Here is a 21870-nt window from a genome sequence, read left to right on the forward strand (position 1 = left end):
TTTGCTACTTTTTAAAGATTTATGTATTCTAGAAATGGTCATTGGAAAAAGGTCCAAACTTGACTAGAGTGCGTAATATCAGGCAGACGGTGTCTGCCACGTGCCTCATTAAAAATGCACAGCGCTATTCTCTCATTCTCTGACCTTGTATCTTTGTTCCCACAGAGCCCCGGGAGGTTCTACGACGAGCTACCAAACACGGCCGACTATGTGAGTTACCGTTTGGCGTGTAACAAAGAGGATTATCTGGAGCAACACTCTCCTCCCATTCAACCTCCTCTGACCTTCCTGCCCCAAAACCCCTACACTCAGCACGGGAACAAGACCGCCATATTCACGTACCCCACACCCCCCGGCCCCATCTCCTCATACACCTTCCCCAAAGAGCAGTACGTATAAACACATTTGTGACCTTTCTGTCTTTCTTCAGTTGCTCTGGTCATTGTGTACTTTTTTCTGAATAGATCTTTTTAAAAAGCATAATTGGATTTGTGTGCACATTTTTTATTTTTTATAATAATATTGCTTAGAATTAATCTGAAAAATAACAGATTAAATCAGAGTAGATTTTGGATCTGTGTACAGAATAAATCAGATTCTCATTGTCTTAGTAGGTCGGTGGGCAGTACATTTCATTTACAACAGGCCCATATTGTTTATTGTATTCTGTACAGTTATCCATCTTTCATTTGGAATTTCCACCATATTTGTTTCATTTTTAAACAGCTACTTTCATAATAGTAAACTTGCGACAATAAGATAACATGGTAGCGGTAAAAATATATTTCCCTAGCTAAATTCTTGAAAAAATGTAATTGTGTTTTATTAAAATTGAAATAGTGAAACATGCAACAGTCACATGATCTGACCAATACTTCATCAAATAATCATTATTCGTATGTATCTGCATCTTTATAATGTATATGCTGTATATATATATATGTATGTGAGAGTTTTTTTTACAAGCACACCAGCAAATTCCAGAAAGTATTTCTGTAGAACCGTGAATCTCTGGTCATTTGTCCTTTATTATTGTTTACATTATGCTTTGTGACATTCATGCACAATGGTACAAAGTTCCTCCATGCACGGTGTATAAGAAGTATTTATATAGTGTATAGAGCATGAGAACGGATTGCATTATATGTATTTGTGTGTTGTTACAGTGACCATATGGTATTGAATAAGCTATTAATGGTGTAATATTTTAACCAGTTGTGATTTTTTTCTCTTTTCTACTAATAAATGCATAAATAAATACACATTGGCTTCGGTCTGATTAGTTTGAACAGGCTTATTTTTCTTGCATTTTACCGCGATATGATGATGCAATGCAATGCAATGCAATGCAAAACGTTATTGTGATGATTACACAAGATTTATAATGGAACAGTAATCTGATTAAACCTATTTATAGATTGCATTTAACATACTGTATGCCATCTGGCGCGAACATAAAATGACAGATCACAGCTGGTTTCGTCTGGTTACAGAACTGATTTGCGCTAATCACATAACTCAGATTATGAACTATTTGTATGAGTGTGTGAGCAGTGACGTTTCTGTAAACCTTGTGTTAAAACCAACAGAACTTGTAGCAGAACCTCAAAGAACGCGTATTGAACGCTTTCGAATGTCATATTTTTCCTGTGAAAGCGGACGCGCTGAGGTCTACAGTTTACATACACCCTGAAGAATCTGTAAAATGTTAATTATTTTAGCAAAATAAGAGGGATCATACAAAACGCATGTTACAAGATGTTTACATATAGCCCACAAGAGAAATTAATAGTTGAATTTATAAAAATGACCCTGTTCAAAAGTTTACATACACTTGATTCTTAATACTGTCGTTACCTGAATGATCCACGGCTGTTTTTTTTCCCATTTAGTTCATGAGTCCCTTGTTTGTCGGGAACAGTTAAACTGCCCGCTGTTCTTCAGGAAAATCCTTTAGGTCCCAAAAATGATTTGGTTTGTCAGCATTTTTGTGTATTTGAACCCTTTCCAACAAGGACTGTATGATTTTGAGATCCATCTTTTCACACTGAGGACAACTGAGGGACTCTATTAAACTACTACAGAACTATTACAGAAGGTTCAAACGCTCACTGATGCTTCAGAAGGAAACACAAAGCATTAAGAGTCAGGGGTGAAAACTTTTAGAATTTGAAGATCAGGGTAAATCTAACTTATTTTGTCTTCTGCGAAACATATAAGTATCTTCTGTAGCTTTAAAGGGTAATACTAAATGAAAAAATATGATATTTAGGAAAAAATGTACACATCTTCATTCCGTTCAAAAGTTTTCACCCCCCGGCTCTTAATGCATTGTTTTTCTTTCTGAAGCATCAGTGAGCGTTTGAACCTTCTGTAATAGTTGCATATGAGTCCCTCAGTTGTCCTCAGTGTAAAAAGATGGATCTCAATATCATACAATCTTTGCTGAAATCACACAAAAATGCTGAAAAACCAAAGAATTTGTGGGACCTGAAGGATGTTTCTGAAGAAAAGCGGGCAGTTTAACTGTTCAGGACAAACAATTGACTCATGAACAACTATCACTAAACAAAAAATCAGCTGTGGATCATTCAGGTAACAACACAGTATTAAGAAACAAGTGTATGTAAACTTTTGAACGGGGTCATTTTTTTTTAATTCAACTATTATTTTCTCTTGTGGAGTATATGTAAATGTATTTTATGCGAAATATCGTACTCAGGTCAGTACTAAATAAAAAACAACATGCATATTGTATTACCCCTTTTATTTTGCTAAAATAATTAACATTCTGCCGAATCTGCGAGGTGTATGAAAACTTTTGACCTCAACTGTTTATGGGAAACACTTCATAAACACTTGCAGTCTTAACTGTCTTTCCTGGTGTGTTTATGCACTTCACATGGAAGCGTAACTTGAGAAACTCATGAATGAATGTAGAGAGCACTCTGTTTCCTCTGCTTGACTGAGCTGTCATGGATGGAAACACACACACACACACACACACACACACACACACACCAGTAGTATAATTCTGACCTCAAACTCAGAAAGGGATGAGCTCAGAGAAGAGCCAGCATCTGTGATTAAAGTGCATCTCCTTGGGCTGTGAACCTGGCTAACTAGCCCTGTAATCTAAATTTAGATTTTGTTAAATTGCACCTAGCAGCCAGAACCTATCTTTACATGCAGCCTGCATTAAAACAATTTGGTAGTGAGACATGGATTGCATGGATGGTTACCAAACTGATGAAAAATATGCCTTACTGAAACAACTTATTGAATTCATTAATGCTGTAACATCACTGTAATTTATTTTTAACAACTGTTATTTATTTATATATAAAAGATAAATCATTGTGATAGAACTCAGCATGTAACAGAGGTTTTTTCTTTCTCACTGTGGGTGATGGAATGCAAGAACGGCCATCCATCCCGCCACCTTCAATAATATATGAGACACAGCTATCATTGTGTCATCCTAAACCTCTCTACTCCAGTCCACTGTATTCTTGTACATGGAGGGGAAGGTCTCTAAATTATTCAAGCCAAATCAGTTTAGACTCAGTTGCCTCTTTCTCTCATTAAGCCTGTTGACTTCGGCAGTAATACGCTCGGACAGGTCACATTATATTCATTGGATATTTTTCTCTGTCTTTTATTATCTGGGAGACTGTTTTTGTGCTTTTTTACATCTTGGTCAATGCATTGGATATGAGAGTCATGGCACCATGGTCCACAGAGCTTTAAGGGGGCCTTACATCTGCCTTACTGTTTTATTTATACCCCTCCTCATTCAAGGTAAGAATATCAATAACCATTTTTTATATTTTTTTAATATTCTGTTCAGTGCTATCAACTAATTCTTCCAATCATATATTTGTTAACTGTTCCACTTGACTGGAAGTATTTGTTTTCTTGTCCAGATTCTGATCTGTCAAATGAGGACAAATATTTATGTGACACTGGACCACAAAACCAGTCATAAGAGGCAATTTTTTGAAATTGAGATTTATACATTATCTGAAAGCTGAATAAATAAGCTTCCCATTGATGTATAGTTTGCTAGGATTGGACAATATTCGAAAATAATCTAAATACTGAGAAAATTGCCTTTAAAGATGTCCAAATGAAGTTCTTAGCAATGCATATTACTAATCAGAAATTAAGTTTTAATATATTTACAGTAGGAAATGTACAAAATATCTTCATGGAACATGATTTTTGGCATAAAAGAAAAATCGAAAATTTTGACCCATACAATGTATTTTTGGCTATTGCTGCAAATATACCCATGCTACTTAGGACTGGTTTTGTGGTCCAGTGTCGCATATATTCACATAATCAATGCTAATAATAACTTGAAGCACTGCCACATTCGAAATTTGTGTGCTCTTCCAGGCGTAGAGATCTTGGACCCGGGGCAGGTGGTATACAGTGAAACCAGGACCAATGGCGTGGTGGGACGTGGAGTGATCTTAGAATGTGGCCCTACTTTGCCCGATGTCTACATTTGGGGCTTCACCAAACTAGGCACGGACACCATCCGTGCCATTGTGTACAACTTCGGGAAGGGTCCCAAAATACAGAAATTAGCCAATGACTTGGGTAATCTGACAGTGATCAGCAACAGCGCCTCTCTGTCCATCGAGAAGCTTCCTATGGCTGCAGAAGGAGTGTATACCTGCCAGGCACTCTATGATACCCTTGAAGGAGCCAAGCTGTATTACTACTATGTATTTCTGCGCGTTTTAGGTCAGTGGTAATCAAAGGATGTCTAAGTACTGATTTGAACAAATTCAAGGTTCATTTAGGGTGCCTTTGACATTTAGAATGGTGTAGAAAACCCTAAATTACCAGTATCCGTTCTTCATATGTCATCAATTACTCACCCTCATGTCGTTCCAAACCCCTAAGACTTTCGTTCATCTGCGGAACACAAATTAAGATATTTTTTGATGAAATTCAAGAGCTACCAGGTTCAAGACTGAGAAAGGTAGTAAGGACATTGTTAAAATAGTCCATGTGACATGAATGGTTCAACCTTAAAAAATATCTAAAATATCTTAATTTGTATTCCGAAGATGAACGAAGGTCTTACAGGTTTGGAAAGACATGAGGGAGATGAGTACTATTTCATGGTTTATCAGTAATGAGGCTCTATTGTAATTAATTTAACAGTGCCAGTGACCAAACCTTACATTGTGATGAGCGACTCTTCGCCAGTGGAGGGCACATCAGTGACCATGCGCTGTGGCCTGGAGAATGGCACAGGGCCTGTTAATTACATATGGGAACTAGAGAGCCGGGAAGGCCAGCTCACCACCGTGGCTGAGATCTATGACGACAACCAATTAAATGTCACTGATGTCAACCGGAATTACACTGGATGGTACAGGTGTATTGCTAGCAACCAGGTCAACCAGCAGCGCAGTGACAGAGTCTGGCTTGACACCATTTGTAAGACTTCTAAATACTCTTTGAAATACACAAGATGCTACATATAATTTTAATATGATATTTAATACAGTTGAGGTCAAACGTTTACATACACCTTGCAGAGTCTAAAAATAAAAAAAAATGTACCAAAATAAAAAGGGATCATACAAAATGTATGTTTTTTATTTAGTACTGACCTGGATAAGATATTTCACATAAAAGACATTTACATATAGTTCACACAAGAGAATAATTGTATTGAACAGTTAAACTGTCTACTGTTCTTCAGAAAAATTCTTTGGTTTTTAGCATTTTTTGTGTATTTGAACACTTTCCAACAATGACTGTATGATTTTGAGATCCATCTTTTCACACTGAGGACAACTCACTGATGCTCCAGAAGGAAAAATTATGCATTAAGAGCCAGGGGCGTAAACTTTTGAACAGAATGAAGATGTGTACATTTTTTTATTTTGCCTAAATGTCATATTTTTCCTCATTTAGTACTACTCTTCAGAAGCTACAGAAGATACATGTTTAACAGAGGACAAAATAAGTTAAACTGACCCTGATCTTCAAATTCCAAAAGTTCTAACCCCCTGGCTCTTAATGCATTGTGTTTCCTTCAGTTGTCCTCAGTGTGAAAGGATGGATTCCAAAATCATACAGTCATTGGTGGAAAGGGTTAAAATACACAAACATGCTGAAAAACCAAAGAATTTGTGGGACCTGAAGGTTTTTCAAGAACGGTGGACAGTTAAACTGTTCAAGACAAACAAAGTACTCAAGAACATCACTAAAACAAACAAACAAACAAACAAAAAACATCTGTCAATCATTCAGGTTACAACACAGTATTAAAATAAGAATCAGAAAATAATAGTTGCATTTATAAAAATGACCCTGTTCAAAAGTTTACATACACTTGATTCTTAATACTGTGTTGTTACCTGAATGATCCACAGATGTGTTGTTTTGTTTAGTGATAGTTGTTCATGAGTCAATTGTTTGTCCTGAACAGTTAAACTGCCTGCTTTTCTTCAGAAAAATCCTTCAGGTCCCACAAATTCTTTGGTTTTTCAGCATTTTTGTGTATTTGAACCCTTTCCAACAATGATTGTATGATTCTGAGATCCATCTTTTCACACTGAGGACAACTGAGGGACTCGTATGCAACTATTACAGGAAAAACTATGCATTAAGAGCCAGGGGGTGAAATGTCATATTCCAAATGTCATATTTTTCCTCATTTAGTAATGCTCTTCAGAAGCTACAGAAGATATTTACATGTTTAACAGAAAACAAAAAAATAAGTTATATTTACCCTGATCTTAAAATTCCAAAAGTTTTCACCCCCTGGCTCTTAATGCATTGTGTTTCCTTCAGTTGTCCTTAGTGTGAAAGGATTGATTCCAAAATCATACAGTCATTGGTGGAAAGGGTTAAAATACACAAAAATGCTGAAAAACCAAAGAATTTGTGGGACCTGAAGGTTTTTCAAGAACAGTGGACAGTTAAACTGTTCAAGACAAACAAAGTACTCAAGAACATCACTAAAACAAACAAATGCAAATGTCTTTTATGTGAAATATCTTATTCAGATCAGTATAAAATAAAAATAAAAAGGATTTTCTATAATCCCTCCGATTTTGCTAAATTAAATAACATTTTGCAAATTCTGACCTCAACTCTATGTGTGATATGAAATGCAATTTCAAGAGAATATGCTTGGTAAACATCTCTGGCTCTTTTCCAGTTGGTCCAGACCAGCCTCAGATCGATGTCACTCCTTATTCAGTAACAGAACGGGGTTATTCTGCCCTGGAAAGAGAGACAGTATCTCTCCTGTGTCAAGCTTCTTCTAATCCCCCAAGTCAGTATGTCTGGTTCTACAACAACTCCCAGGTGTATGCGGGTCCACAGTACACCATCAACAGGATCCTCCGCATGCACACGGGCCACTACGCATGCCTGGCTCAGAACACTTACCTGAACACTCGCTCCAGGAAAACCATCACCCTCACCGTCTACTGTGAGTGCTCCCGCAAATCCCTGACTGGATTTTGGTGGCCACCTGTTTCTTCTACCTGTCCTTTCATAGCTTCCTCAAGTTTCCTTCTGAAATTTCTTGCATTTGCTTCCTCTTACACCTTTTCCTTCACACTAACACACATACACACACACACACGAAGGTACAGACAGTTACGTAAACAAAGGTGTCAGACTTCCAGAGTGGCCGATTGAGGACGTGCATCTGGAGGAGGTGAAGGACAGTTCTGAGAACTGAAGGTATACAGCTGGTGTGATTGTTTCTGTGCTATGACAAGTCAAGAAAGGCCAAAAGGCCTAGTATTGTTTTGTCATAACACCTCAATCTCCCCTTCATGCCTTGAATATACTGTACATCTATTCTTGACTGACAACCCCACCAATTCTGTATACTAAAACAGCAACACCATCTCATGATATGACTTTAAATTTGGCTCAGTTATAGCAGGAATGATACCCCTGAACTTTCGAGAAGTCGACTAGCTGTTACCACTGTGTAGATAAATAACAGACACCTAATCCGACCTCTTCGTTTGGCTCAATTTCAGGAACGCATCTCTGCCTCTATCAGTTTCCTAAATTAGCCCGAATTACCTCAGATCCATTTCACTGCCCTGTGTTACACAATGATTTTGTTCCCACAGATCCTCCAGATGGCGCTCCGACTTGCTCAATCCAACCAGTAAACAATTACACTGACCTGGCCCTCCAGTGTACCTGGGAAGGTGGTATCCCTGCTCCCTTATTGAAATGGACCCCGTACGTGTTTGGCGAAGAGAGCGAGGGACTCACAAACATCACCAAGATTCAGAAAGGTCAAGACACTGCGAACAACTCCATCTTCATCTGCCAAGGCTCACACATCACATCGAATGAAATCAAAAGCTGCAGTGTCAGAACTTGTAAGTGTACAACCAAGAGCACCTTGTTCACTTTAAGATCAATGAAAGGTCAGTAAATAGAGCATTCTCTTAACGCCAGGGATGCCCTATGGAGATCCGAAGTGTTCTGCATATGCAACTCGAAACAATGAGTACCTAATGCTGTCCTGCTCCTGGGAGGGTGGGTTTCCTCGAGCCCTGGTGTGGTGGGTCTCCAGCTCAGGGGACATGCAAGGCACATCTGAGGAGAACGCAAACATCCTGGTTTTGCGGTCAAGCGCTACCTACAGTGGCAAAGCCTTTGTATGCCATGCAAAACATCCATTGACTAAGGAGACCAAACAGTGTGTTTTAAAACTAGGTAAGAAAGGGCTAGTCCTTACTCTTCTTGAATGTAAAACAATCCTTTTAAAACTGTGTCCTTTCTTCCCATCTTCAGAGGCACCTGTCCTAGTGACCCAGCGCAGTTTGATGACCGTCTATGAGGGCAGCGATGCCCAGCTCACCTGTATCTTGAGTAGAAACTACCCCATCACAGAGATCACCTGGTACAACAACCTGAAACAGCAAGTGAATGAGGTTCCGAAGAAGTACGTCCTGGAGCGAGCTGCAGCCTGGACCAACTTGACTGTGCGGGAAACGGACAGCAATACAGACACTGGCCATTACTGGTGTTCAGCTACCAATGCAGTCGGTGGGGCAGAGATCCCCATTATGCTGATGGTGAAGAGTAAGCAAGTCTTTAAATATTACACTGACAATCTACTTGAGATAATACACAGGTACACTACACAAGGGCTGGGAAACTTTGGTCCTGGAGGGCCACTGTCCTACAGAGTCTAGCTCCAACCCTCAAACACACCTGCCTGTAGCATTCTAGTGATCTAGTTCGCCATGTTCGATTAGGGTTGGAGCAAAATTCTGGAGATAGTCATTACTGCAGAACACAAGATCCAGGGGGCAAGGCTGAATCCAGATCCAACTCCTCTCACCTTACATATCCCTAAACCTACCCATCTGAAACTACTGAAACTCTAGACACTGGCCCTCCAGGACCAAGCTTTTCTATCCCTGATATACAAGGTAGATAAACACAAGTATGCATGTTATCTATCAAATGGGCTGGGAAACCTCGGTCCTGGAGGGCCACTGTCCTAAAGAGTCCAGCTCCAACCCTCAAACACATCTGCCTGTAGCTTTCTAGTGATCTTGAAGACATTGATTAACTTGTTCAAAATGCTCTGGAACTCAAATGAAACTCTGAAGATAGTCCTCACTGCAGAACACAAGATCCAGGGAGTCAAGGTTACATCCACATCCAGGGGGTGGAGATGGTTAGGTTTGGGGATATGTAAGGTGGGAGGAGTTGGATCTAGATCCAACCTTGCCCCTGGATCTTGTGGGGCTACTGAAACTCTGCAAGACAGTGGCCCTCCGCCACTGAATTTTCCTAGCCCTGCTATAGATAAGCACAAGGATGCATGATGTCTTTCCCAACTCTGGTAGCTTACTAATTGGTTACATTAACCATTTTTACATATAAATGATTGACTTTCTCAATCAACCTGTTTCAGAATACCCAATGCCCCCAAATATAAGCATCAGTAAGATCATTTACAACAGTCGTCAAAGGACCGATGTTGACATAGAGTGGAAGCTCCAGACTGAGGGTAACCTCACCGGGTTCTTCATCGAGCGCCAGAGGCTCCCTGAACCTGTGAAGAAAAGAAACAGTGACCTTCCCTGGCTTAAAGTAATAGATCTAGAGCCTGATTCCCGAAACTACCAAGTCAACAAGCTGGATCCCATTGAAAGCTATGTATTTCGCATTACTGCCATCAACCATCGCACCACTGGAATCCCTTCAGAGATAAAGAGCCCAGGTGAGAGCACTTACAAAGGACATTGAAAATTATACAATCAGTGCACATCTAAACATGGATAACAATTATTTATATATCAAAATACCAGAGTAAAAGTGTTTTTTTTATTGTTGTGAAAATTATTTTTACTAATTTTGTTTACCACTCATTGAAGATCTAATGCTGTTGTTTTTTGTTTTGTTGTCCATTCAGGTGAAATGCACAATCACTTGACCACTTCCATACCCACACATCTCTCTTCCTTTGTTCCTTTCCTCTTTACCTGTTAACTTGCGCTTTCCTGAGGTTACTTTATCTACTCATCTCATTCTGTCTGATAACTTACCTCTAAAGAAAATCTGTATAATCTTATATGCTAATGATGCTACATCAACTAATTAACCCAAGTGTTTAAACTAATTCCCAAAAACTATGTACAGTACAATTGATATTATGCAATAAGCTCTTAAGAAAATGTCCGATTGCCACGGTAAACTATGCAATTGTGACAATTGGTTTTGTGAAGCTGAAATAGGTATGCTGTCTTCCAGCCGACCCTCCCTTCAATGCCTACCCAGCTGTGATCGGGGCAGCCATCGGGGGCATGATCATAGCCACAATAATTACTATACTGCTCTTCATGTATGTGGTACGGAACCGCAACAATAACCCACGTGAGTATCTTTAATGTTTTAGGAAATAAATTACTGGTTAGTTAACACTCTAGCACAGATGCATGCTAATACTACTTTCACACTTTACAGGGCTTCATGACTTGATATTTGGAAGGTATGTTTAACAATTGATATTTTACAGTTAGTTTTTTACTATTACTTTACTACTTTTAACACTATTTGTGTTTTCAGGCAGAACAGCCAGTCGCGAGAGAACATTAACTTCCCTGAGGATGAGGTTGGTGGGACAGCAGAGGGGGAGAGAGGTACAGGACAACCAAGCCAATCAGCTAGTCCAGGTACCTCACGCGACTGACATACCATCATCCCATACCAAAAAATGTAAAAGTCTTTCACTTCAACCTCGGCAATGCAAATAAAATATTTTTCTTGCAGCGGCACCAATGGCACTGCCCAGGCCAAGCGCAACACCTACAAACCTTCCTCCTGGCGAGGAGCCGGTCAACGTAACTATAACTGTCATGGCCTCAAGCTAAACCCAAGGCTGACCACAGTCATGTTTATTATCGTAAATTCACTACACTTTAATCTTCATCAATAGAAGTAAACAAAAAAGGAGGAAAAGTTTTTTGTGTTGAATGTAATTTTATACTAATATCAATTAAGGAGTTTTCTAGCAAGCATCTCCCATTTAGATTAGCTCCAGATATCCGAAAGCTAACCTGGTTTTGGTATAACTAGAAAACAAGCACATTTTGTTAATTAACAGCAGGATTGTTATAATTTTTTGCTATATTTAAAATGATATTTCACCCAAAAATAATAATTCTGTCATTAATTCCTCACCCTCAGGTACACATAAGACCTTTGTTCATCTTTGGAACACAAATGAAAATATTTTTGATAAAATCCCAGAGTTTTCTGACCATATTTTTCTGCATAGACAGCAACTCAACTGAATTCTATGAAGCTACAGTAATACTTTGAGGGTAAGAAACTAATGACAGAATTTTAATTTCTGGGTGAACTAACTCTTTAACTGTTTACTTCTGAGGTAATACAAAGCACGTTTTCAGCAATCTTTCCACATGAATACACAGATTACTTGACTACTTTTGCATTCACCTTTAATGTGTCTATTTACATTGAACTAAACTGATTTTAACTGCTTCTAAAAATCCTGGGTTCTTGGTAAACCATTTAAGTAATTGACAGTTTGATATTTTCAAACAAGCAGTCTTTGCAAACAAAATGTACTCCTTTATATACGTTTAATAAAATGAAGGCTGAACATTATTGGTATTAGTTTGATTCTCTAAACAGTGAACTGCCTAAAGCACTATGATCATGTTACATGCTCCAAAAAAGGTCTCTCATTGTTTCTTTCAACTTTTTCTAATTTCAACAGCCCACTATGCCAAACTGCATTATTAATGACAGATTTATTTTCAGTTTTGTTTTTCACATTCAGATACTCACATCTTGTCAAGTGGCAGAAATTAAACCCTCTCTTCATAGTAACGGAACATGAAGAGATAAACTAAACTTGACAGTTCCTCCTCACTTCTTCACACAGAAATCAGAAAAACAAACATACACAACTACAAACAAGCAAATCTAAAAATGTTCCACGATCATAAAACAACTTAGTGTACCTGTGTGTACGCATATGTGAAAGCAGAGTTTGCATGTAAAAATGTGAACACATCAATTCAGAGGCAAAACCTTCTGGTTGCTAATAATGTCAGACAGCTTCTGTTTTAGTTTCAGGAACATCCTCTTGAATTCCAAACCGTCACCCTAGAACACAAAAGAATAATTTTGAGAAGACAGTTCTTAACTATTCAAATAAAAAATATACATATTTTTCACTGAAAGATTCTTGATATTAGTTTTAGTTGTGTTACCGATTAACTTAGAAGCATCATAGTGTAGTATATGCAATTAACAAATGATAGCATAGAAGTAATTTAATGGTTGGGCTTGTTTTAACCTTTGACAGGCGGAAGTCTACTAAAATGCGTTCCTCCATTTCCAGGAAGTGCACTATGAAGATCAGCTTATTGTTGCGGCGATCCATTGTGGACACTGTCACCTATGAATCAAAAAAGAGAAAAAACGAGAAGATCAGTGCAAAATATGGTTCAAGATTTAGTGCTAAGCACTTCAAATGCTTTAAATATTACAACTGATTTGTTTTATCTGGTTTACCTGATTGGTGCAGCTCTGTTTCCATGTGTGACCCATTGCAATGCAGGCATCACGGAGAGCAACACAAGACGGTTCTGCCTTTACCGTAGTAAAGAACCTGGTCATTCTTCTCACCAACCGCTGCCATGGGCTCTGAAAAATTAAATAAATGAAGTCTTTAACAATTAAACATTATTCATTAAATAAATAAATGAATAAAAAAAAAGACCTATAACCTTTTAGTTAAATCAACCCAAATTACAACAATAAAAGTAACTCGGACATGAAGTGAAAAAAGAAATTGCAGTTTCAATGCAACTTCATTCCAAGAAAACATTCCAGGATTTTTCTTCATATAGTGGACTTCAATGGGGATCAACAGATTGAAGGTCCAAATTGCAGTTTCAATGCAACTTCCAAGAGCTCTACATGATCACAGCCTAGAAATAAGGGTCTTATCTAGCGAAATGTTCAGTCATTTTCTACAGAAAATACAAATATATATACTTTTTAACCAGAAATAGGAAAGCGCAAAAAACTCCATCTCATTTTCTCCTCCAACTTCAAAATTGTCAGACATTGTTGTTTTACCTTTATTTGTAAAGGCAGATTGACTTTCTTTGCATGTTCGCTTTGTAAACACTGGGTCGGTACTTCAGCCCAAGTCAGGCGTGACCTTTCCATAGAGACCAGCTAGTGCAAGATGAGCATTTGTGGTTAAAAAGTATATAAATTTACATTTTTTCAGAAAATGGCCAATCATTTAACTAGATAAAAACCTTATTCTTCAGCTGGGATCGTGTAGAGCCCTTTGAAGCTGCAATTTGGAGCTTCATTTTGGAAGACATGAGGGTGAGTAAATTATCAGGAATTTTTTATTCTGCAAGTAAGCTAATCCTTTAAAACACAACAATAAATCAGTATATTATCATAAATTTTCAATTTATAGAACAGGTTACCTGGCTGGCACCTGGTGTGCCAAGCAGTTGGGTTCCTAGCAGCATGTGGTCAACACAGGTAGGCTGTGAAAAGCTGACACTGACATCAGCGTGAACCGGAACCACCTCCTTCTCCCACAATCCCTGTGGCTCAGGCTGAGAGCTGGAGATCTGTGCTCTGTCATCACTGCAGAAACATACAGGTAGTGATGGATCTGCTCCTTAAAACGTAATCCAGCATAAACTGTACAATTTGTATTTGTACTAAACTATCAAGTCATCTGCCTCGTGTATTTGTCATACTGACCTGTTTTTTCGTCTCAGCTGTGAGACCTCTGAGTCAGCCCGATGCATCTTGGTTACTGGTGTGTCGCTCTGTCGTTTTACTGCTGTGGTCAAAAATTCAGATCCAAAAGAATCACAAACATTCTTGAAATACACAAAAACAATTACTGAGCTGATCTTTGAAAGCAGTACCTGATTTGAAACTTCTGCTAAACCAACGGTGTTTCTTAATTTCAGGAATGGTGAATCTGTCCTCTGGATTATGCAGTAATATCTTCGATAGCAAACCTGACAGAGAAAATAAAACAAATAAAACAGCATCACAGGTGTTTTTAAACATTAAAACATTTCTCAGCATTTGTGCAGGTGTTCAAAGGAGCCCACATGTCTGGTCTAAATGAACACAAAGAAAATTAAATACTGAAATATACTGAATTAAATAACTCATAAGAAGCTTACTTAGTGGAACAGCGTCAATTTTCTTCCAGGGTGTGAGGTAGATTTTCTTATCTAGCCAATCCAAATACTCCTGACAGGTTTCACTCGGCTGGTCCCATGGTAACTCTATAGGAAAATGCAGCTTACAACAGCTAAACTCCACAAAAATGAAGTCTATGATGGACACACACAGAAAACTGTTGTATTACCTCCAGCTAACATTGCAGTGAGCACAATGCCACAAGCCCAAGTGTCCGCAGGTTGAGCGTGGAATGCGGAGCGTGACATGAGTTCAGGGGCAACATAGGGCAGTGTACCACACAGACGGTTCAACACCCGCTCCCGGCCACGGTGACGGAACATGGTAGCCAGTCCGAAATCAGAGATCTTCAGATTATCTTAAAGAAAATATAAATAGGATATAAAAAAAAAATTATAATTTATGCATTTAGTATTTTAAAGGATTAGTTTACTTCCAAAACAAATTTACAGATAATGCACTCACCCTGTTGTCATCCAAGATGTTCATGTCTTTCTTCAATCTTAAAGAAACTGTATTGACCCGGATTACACAGAGTACGCATGTGCATGGCAGTGCTAGACAAGATGAGCCTTTAAGGTTAAAAAGTATATAGTTTTTTTTTTTTTTTTAAAGAAAATGATGTTTTCGCTAGATAAGATCCCTCTTCCTCAGCTAGGATTGTTTAGAGCCATTTGAAGCTGCATTTAAACTGCATTTTGGACATTCAAACTCGGAAGCATCATTTAAGTCCACTATATGGAGACAAATCCTAAAATGTTTTCCTCAAAAAACTATTTCTTTATGACTGAAGAAAGAAAGACATAAATTTGGATGACAACAAGTATTTAGTAAGCATTTATTAGCAATGCAAGTATTTTAAGGCAACTATATACACGACCAGTCAAAAGTTTTTGAACAGTACGTTTTTTAAAGAAGTGTCTTCTGCTCACCAAGTACAGCAAAATTAGAAAAAACTAAGTAAATAGAAAATTTCTGAAATAGAAATTATGTAACATAAATGTCTTTAAAAGCATCCTTGCTAAACAAAAGTATTAATTTCCAAGACCCCCCCCCCACCCTCCAAAAGCTTTTTATTTCAGATAAATGCTGAACCCTAGATCTTTCTATTCAACAAAGAATCCTGTACTCAACTGTTTTAAATATTGATAATAATAATTAAATATGTTTCTTGAATAGCAAATCAGCATATTAGAATGATTTCTGAAGGATCGTGTGACACTGAAGACTGGAGTAATGATGCTGAAAATTGTGCTTTGATCACATGAATAAATTTCATTTTAAAATATATTTAAATGAAAAAAAAAATATTTAAAATGAAAAGAATATTTTTTAATTATACATTTACATTATATTACAGTACATTATTTAGGATTCCTACTTGTTATAGTACTGTAATGCATTATTTAATAAATAAACTATTTTTTATTTTAATTTAAATTTATTTAAATTTGAATGATTTTTATGCACCAAATAGGTTTCTTACATTTATACATTTTACACCTATTTATTTCAAATTATTATTACTACTTTTCCCCTTTTTTTCTTTAACATTTTTCCATGCACCACTTCCTTGCCCTCTGGGAGTCCCCAAACCCAAAAAGATATGTATTTTTTGCATCCGTAGCAAGAATTTTGACAATTCTGAGCCACCGAGATGGTCTGTGCATGACAATTTTTTTTGGACTGTGTGCAAGGACCTACATTAATAATAATTTAGTATTATGGGTGCTGTGAGGGTTTGTTTCACAGCTATCACTGTTACATATATAATATTAGTGTGGCTGGAATGTTGTAATGACCAATCAGAACACAAGACCATTTAGATCAGGGCTGCTCAACCCTGTTCCTGGAGATCTACCTACCTGCAGACTTTTGTTCCAGCCCTGCTCCAACACAGCTGTCTGTAATTATCAAGTGCTACTTAAGAGATTAATTAGCTGGTTCAGGTGTATTTGTTCAGGGTTGGAGCTGAACTTTGTAGGATAGTAGATCTCCAGGAACAGGGTTGGGCACCCCTGATTTAGATGTACCTTTATCATCAAGAAGAATATTCTCAGGCTTTATGTCACGATGTGTAATCCCAACACTGTGAAGATATTCCTGTAAGCGAGAGAGATCTAGTTTTAAAAATAAGATGGTGGAGTGAAAACCATTCATAAACACAGAGTAAATAAAAAATAATAATATTCACAAAACTGACACTTACCACACCAGCTATTAGTTGCTGAAAAAACCTGTGCGCCTCCTTTTCTGGCATCCCAACATCCGGCTCTGTTAAAATGAGAAAAAAAAAATTACACTTTGAGTAGAATCTTCAATATTTGCTCTTCACAAACAGATCCACATTATACTGGACTAAGAAACAGCTCCAACAAAAACCCAATTAATGTGTTTAATTTATTATTTCTAATAATCTATGTTTATCTCACCAATTCTGTCAAAGAGCTCTCCTCCGCTACAGTACTCCAGGAAGATGTACTGTGTCGTCCCCTCACTCCTGTGCCCAAAGAAACGTACAATGTTTGGGTGTGAAAGCATCTTGCATATGCACACCTCTTTCTTTACATTTTCTATGCAATCCTTGGCTTTTGCCATGTCCACAACTTTCACCGCCACAGCCTCTTCTGTCTTTTTGTTGACCAGCAGTCGCACCCTACAATAATTTAAAGCAGATTAATACATTATGACTTTACCAAATCAGGATGAAACTAATAAAAAGAATACTGGTTACTTACTCTCCATACGCCCCCTCTCCAAGTGTCTGCACCACATCCCAGTCTTTAACAAAAGGCACAGCCATGATCAAACCTGTGGAGTCAGAACAACCATGAAAACTAATAGTAATAAGCAGCACTTAAAAAAAAAAGATCATAAATGCTAAAACGACTAGAACACATACACAGAATATTTTAGTTTTGAGTAAACAAACATAATGCACATGCTAAATAAGACTGGGGGAAGGAACTGTATGCAGTGAAACGTCAAATACGATAACCTCTGGCTGTCCGATGTTAATTTCGTGTTATTTTGTAATAAACATACCTTACGACTCAGCTTTATTAGTGTTAAAGTTGTCCCATTTGATGCAGGTTGTTTATTTTATCTGATGGTACGTTTTCACACACCCGTTGTAAGTGTCTAGACAGAAATATCCGAGATAATAACAACCGAGGTAGTCCAAACTTTGGCGCGTTCTGGAGACGTGACATCACCGGAAGCGGTTGGAGAGGAGAGTTTTAAAATAAAAGCTTAAGCTAGCAGCAACTTTAAAAATGAGGGGAATTGTTTCGAAGTATTTTATAAATAAAAATCATAGAAGATATGCCAACTAAATATGATTGTGAGTTACACTTCCAGTCAAAACTTTTTTGATATTCATTAAGATTTGTTTATGTTTTTAAAAAAAAGTCTTTTTTGCTCACCAAGCCTGCATTTATTTGATCCAAAATACAGCAAAAGCGTTCTATTTGAATATATTTTAAAATGTAATTTATTCCTGCGATGAAAGCTAAAGTTTCAGCATTATTATTCCAGTCGTCAGTGTCACATGATCATTCAGAAATCATTTTAAAATGCTGATTTGCTGTTCATTATTGTTATTATAATCATCATCATCATCATCATCATCAATATTTAAAACAACTGAGTACATAAGTATTTTCAGGATTCAAAAATATCAGCATTTATCTGAAATAAAAAGCTTTTGTAACGTTATACACTATACCATTTAAAAGCTTGGAGGTTTTTTAGTTAAGAAATTATAGAAATTATTATTTTTATTTTATTTTTATTTAGCGTTCTTCTGAACTTTCTATTCATCAAAGAAACCTAAAAAAAGTTACTCAGCTGTTTTCAGCAATAATAATAATAATAATAAATGTGTTGTGATCAGCAAATCAGAATATTAGAATGATTTCTAAAGGATCATGTCACAGGAGTAATGATGCTAAAGTTCAGTTTTTTAAACAAATAAAAAGGGGTTTGAAATCACAGGAATAAATTACATTTTAAAATATAATCAAATATAAAACAGTTATTTTAAATAGTAGAAATATTTCAAAATTGTACTGTTTTTGCTTTGCTTTGGATCAAATAAATGCAGGCTTGGTGAGCAGAAAATACTTAAAACCTACTGTAAAAAACTGTTCAAAAACTGATTGGTAGTGTATATACTTTACATGAGCCCTTTGTAATATAGGTTCCAAAGAATAGTAAGGAACGGATGTGTAAATGTTTGATTCTCTGTTTTTTTTTTCTTACAGGCAACATAAAGTAAATTTGAGCGCTTTTATTTTGTATAGCTTCCACAGCTTGAAAACTATACAAAATAAAAGTTCGCCTGTCACAGCGATCAAGGCAAACAAATTCACAGTAGCCTAATAAGATTTCTTTTTGTGACAAGACATTTAATTTTAGCATTTAAATACTGCAAACCACAATTGCAAGTTGTCATAATCACCATCGTTATATATGTTGCTTTTATCACATAACAGAACCTGAACGTAAACTGAAGTAGCCTGTCGTTGTTATGGCAACATCAGTTCAGTGCAGTAAACACAAATGTACAGCTGGACGGTTATTACTAAAGCTAGGTAGACTCTAGGAAGGTGGAATAAAAAAAGCTTTTAAGATGTTGACAGCCCACCGAAGCAGACCACGATGTCGGGAAGTAACTGGACCTGGACATTCAGTTGCACTGGTGAGTTAGTAGTAAGTTAGTAGTATACTAAAATTTCGGACCCAACTTTTTCCTCAAATTCCCCCAAATCCCATGGATTTACATGAAAATATTCAAGATACCTTTAATCCTTTCAATCAAGATTTCAATTTGTCTCTTTCATAATATTTATAGTTAACTTTAGGTTAAATTAAATACGTGGTAATGTAGACATTTAATGTACACTACTAGTCAAAAGTTTTTGAAAAGTAAAATGCTTCTGCTCACCAAGCCTGCATTCATTTGATTCAAAATACAGCAAAAGCAGTAATGTTGTGAAATGTTTTTACTATTTAAAATAACTTCTTTCTATTTGAATATATTTTAAAATGTAATTTATTCCTGTGATCAAAGCTACATTTTCAGCATCATTGATCCAGTCTTAAGTGTGATCCTTCAGAAATCATTCTAAAATGCTGATTTTATTTTTTATTGTTATTATCAATATTTAAAACAGTTGAGTACATTTTTTCCAGGATTCTTTGACGAATAGAAAGATACAAATTAGCATTTATCTTAAATAAAAAGCTTTTGTAACATTATACACTATACCATTCAAAAGCTTGGAGTCAGCTTTTGTGAAATGCTGTTCTTCTGAACTTTCTATTCATTAAAAAAACCTGAAAAAGACCACTCAGCTGTTTTTCAACATAATAATAATAATAAATGTTTATTAAACAGCAAATCAGAATATTACAATGATTTCTGAAGGATCACGTGACTGGAGTAATGATGTTTAAAATGTAGCTTAAAAATCAGAAGAATAAATTACATTTTAAAATATATTCAAATAGAAAGCAGTTATTTTAAATAGTAAAAATATATCAAAATTGTACTGTTTTTGCTGTACTTTGGATCAAATAAATGCAGGCTTGGTGAGCAGAAGATACTTCAAAAAACACTGTTAATAAACTTTTGACTGGTAGTGTACATGCACCTTATTTCAATTTTTTTTGTGTTAATATTCAACTCAAAAATGTACACTTCAGAGAGCAAAGCATCCTTTATCCAAAGACGTAGACGACATCTTTCTGCGGAGGAGGAAACAGGAGGCAGTACGGAATGAAGTGCTTGAGTTTACCAAGAATCAAAGCTCCTGTGATGTGAGAATGCGCTGGGAAAGTAACACACAGCGCCGGATGGTGTCGGCCACTATTAGTAGACGTCTCCAGGAAGCGAGAGAGCAGTACCAGATGGACATTGATGAAAGGAGGGAAAGGTTTGAATGGAATAACCTCATAAATTATTAAGAATCATCTCACTGTATAGCAAAATGACTTTGGCTTGCATTTGACAGGCTCCGTGAGCTGCTAGAATCAGAGGAGAGAGAGATCTTCAGGGAGATGGAGGCAAAAAAGGAGTCAGTTTCAGAGAGGCAAGCTAAGATGCTTGAAAGAGCCACGACTCTACGAGAGAGAAGAGAGAGTGAGAGACAGAGACTTGCTGCTGAGAAACTTGATCAGCTCTTCAGGTAGAACACTGTATCATTAGTGATTGGACAAACTTGAACTTTGATCCAAAGCTACATGATGTTCCATCTTTCTGTGTTTTAGAGAGCAGAGTGAGGAGCTGCGTGCCGTGCAGATGAAGCGCAGACAGGATGAGGTCTGCAATGAGCGTGCTGCTCAGATACGCACTAAAGAGGTAGTGCAACGGATGCAACAAGAAGAAGATAGCCTGTTTGCCCAGATGTGGGAAAGCGACAGGCAGGCTAAAGATGAGCGCTATAACCAAGAGGTTCAAAGACAGAGAGAGAACAACCTTCAGCAGAAGGCATTCCTGCAGGCGCAGATGGAAACGACTGAGCAGCAGAGACTACAGGCCAAGCAACTGAAGCAAGAGGAGGCCCAGTTACTGGTATTTGTCATATATTTTAATAGGATAAATCAGCCAAAACAAACCACAGTTATTAATAGGGATGAACAATGTCTGTACCATATCGTTTATTGCCGTATCTGTTCAGACATGCTCATTTCCCTAATCGTTAAATTAAGGTATTTTGGTTAGTTTTGTAATGTGTTATTCATTCAAAAAAAAGATATATATATATATATATATATATATATATATATATATATATATATATATATATATATATATTTTTTTTTTTTTTTTTTTTTTTTTTACTATTACTAAATATGAATAAATACAATTTAAAATGCATTTTTATTAGTAAATATAAAAACTTATTACAAATCAAATATTATAACTAATATTTTTAAATAATATAAATAAATATTAAAATATTATACAATTGTTTTATTTAAAAAAAAATTAAAATACATAAAAGCACTGTTAAATATAATATTTAGCAAATCTCACAAATTATCTTTAAATGAGTTTTTTTTAGTTTTGTAATGTGTTATTATTTAAATAATAAAAAATTTAACTTA

The 21870-nt window shown here is 36.7% G+C and overlaps 4 protein-coding genes across 4 annotated transcripts in view; 3 read left to right on the forward strand and 1 right to left on the reverse strand.

The window, feature by feature from the left end:
- Positions 1 to 1262, forward strand: part of nectin1a (nectin cell adhesion molecule 1a) — a 40815-nt gene extending 39553 nt beyond the window's left edge. Inside the window, exon 8 of the mRNA XM_073824728.1 lies at positions 166 to 1262. Within this exon, the coding sequence (XP_073680829.1) occupies positions 166 to 399 (234 nt within the window). The 3' untranslated portion in view covers positions 400 to 1262. The remainder of the gene's footprint in view (positions 1 to 165) is intronic.
- Positions 1263 to 3731: 2469 nt separating this feature from the next.
- LOC141292626 (V-set and immunoglobulin domain-containing protein 10-like 2) lies at positions 3732 to 11486 on the forward strand. The gene is made up of 12 exons (XM_073824661.1): positions 3732 to 3801; positions 4402 to 4755; positions 5182 to 5460; positions 7196 to 7471; positions 8133 to 8390; positions 8470 to 8730; positions 8809 to 9099; positions 9944 to 10252; positions 10783 to 10905; positions 10996 to 11020; positions 11098 to 11204; positions 11302 to 11486. Exons 1-12 carry the CDS (start codon positions 3732 to 3734, stop codon positions 11400 to 11402), a joined length of 2454 nt encoding a protein of 817 aa, XP_073680762.1. The 3' UTR covers positions 11403 to 11486.
- Positions 11487 to 12048: 562 nt separating this feature from the next.
- chek1 (checkpoint kinase 1) lies at positions 12049 to 17945 on the reverse strand. Its single transcript, XM_073824662.1, has 13 exons — positions 17803 to 17945; positions 17496 to 17568; positions 17190 to 17413; positions 16967 to 17031; positions 16791 to 16860; positions 14927 to 15115; positions 14739 to 14843; positions 14472 to 14567; positions 14302 to 14383; positions 14016 to 14181; positions 13078 to 13209; positions 12860 to 12961; positions 12049 to 12666 (listed from the first exon to the last, which is right to left on the reverse strand). The coding sequence occupies exons 2-13, from the start codon at positions 17558 to 17560 to the stop codon at positions 12574 to 12576; spliced, it is 1389 nt and encodes a 462-aa protein (XP_073680763.1). The 5' UTR covers positions 17561 to 17568; positions 17803 to 17945; the 3' UTR covers positions 12049 to 12573.
- A 1395-nt stretch (positions 17946 to 19340) lies between these two features.
- The window catches only part of cfap53 (cilia and flagella associated protein 53), a 5419-nt gene continuing 2889 nt past the window's right edge, over positions 19341 to 21870 (forward strand). The window contains exons 1-4 of the mRNA XM_073825257.1: positions 19341 to 19459; positions 20467 to 20696; positions 20775 to 20948; positions 21031 to 21380. Of these exons, the coding sequence (XP_073681358.1) occupies positions 19391 to 19459; positions 20467 to 20696; positions 20775 to 20948; positions 21031 to 21380 (823 nt within the window). The 5' untranslated portion in view covers positions 19341 to 19390. The remainder of the gene's footprint in view (positions 19460 to 20466; positions 20697 to 20774; positions 20949 to 21030; positions 21381 to 21870) is intronic.

This window comes from Garra rufa, chromosome 19 (assembly GCF_049309525.1).
Source record: "Garra rufa chromosome 19, GarRuf1.0, whole genome shotgun sequence".
NCBI lineage: Eukaryota > Metazoa > Chordata > Actinopteri > Cypriniformes > Cyprinidae > Garra > Garra rufa.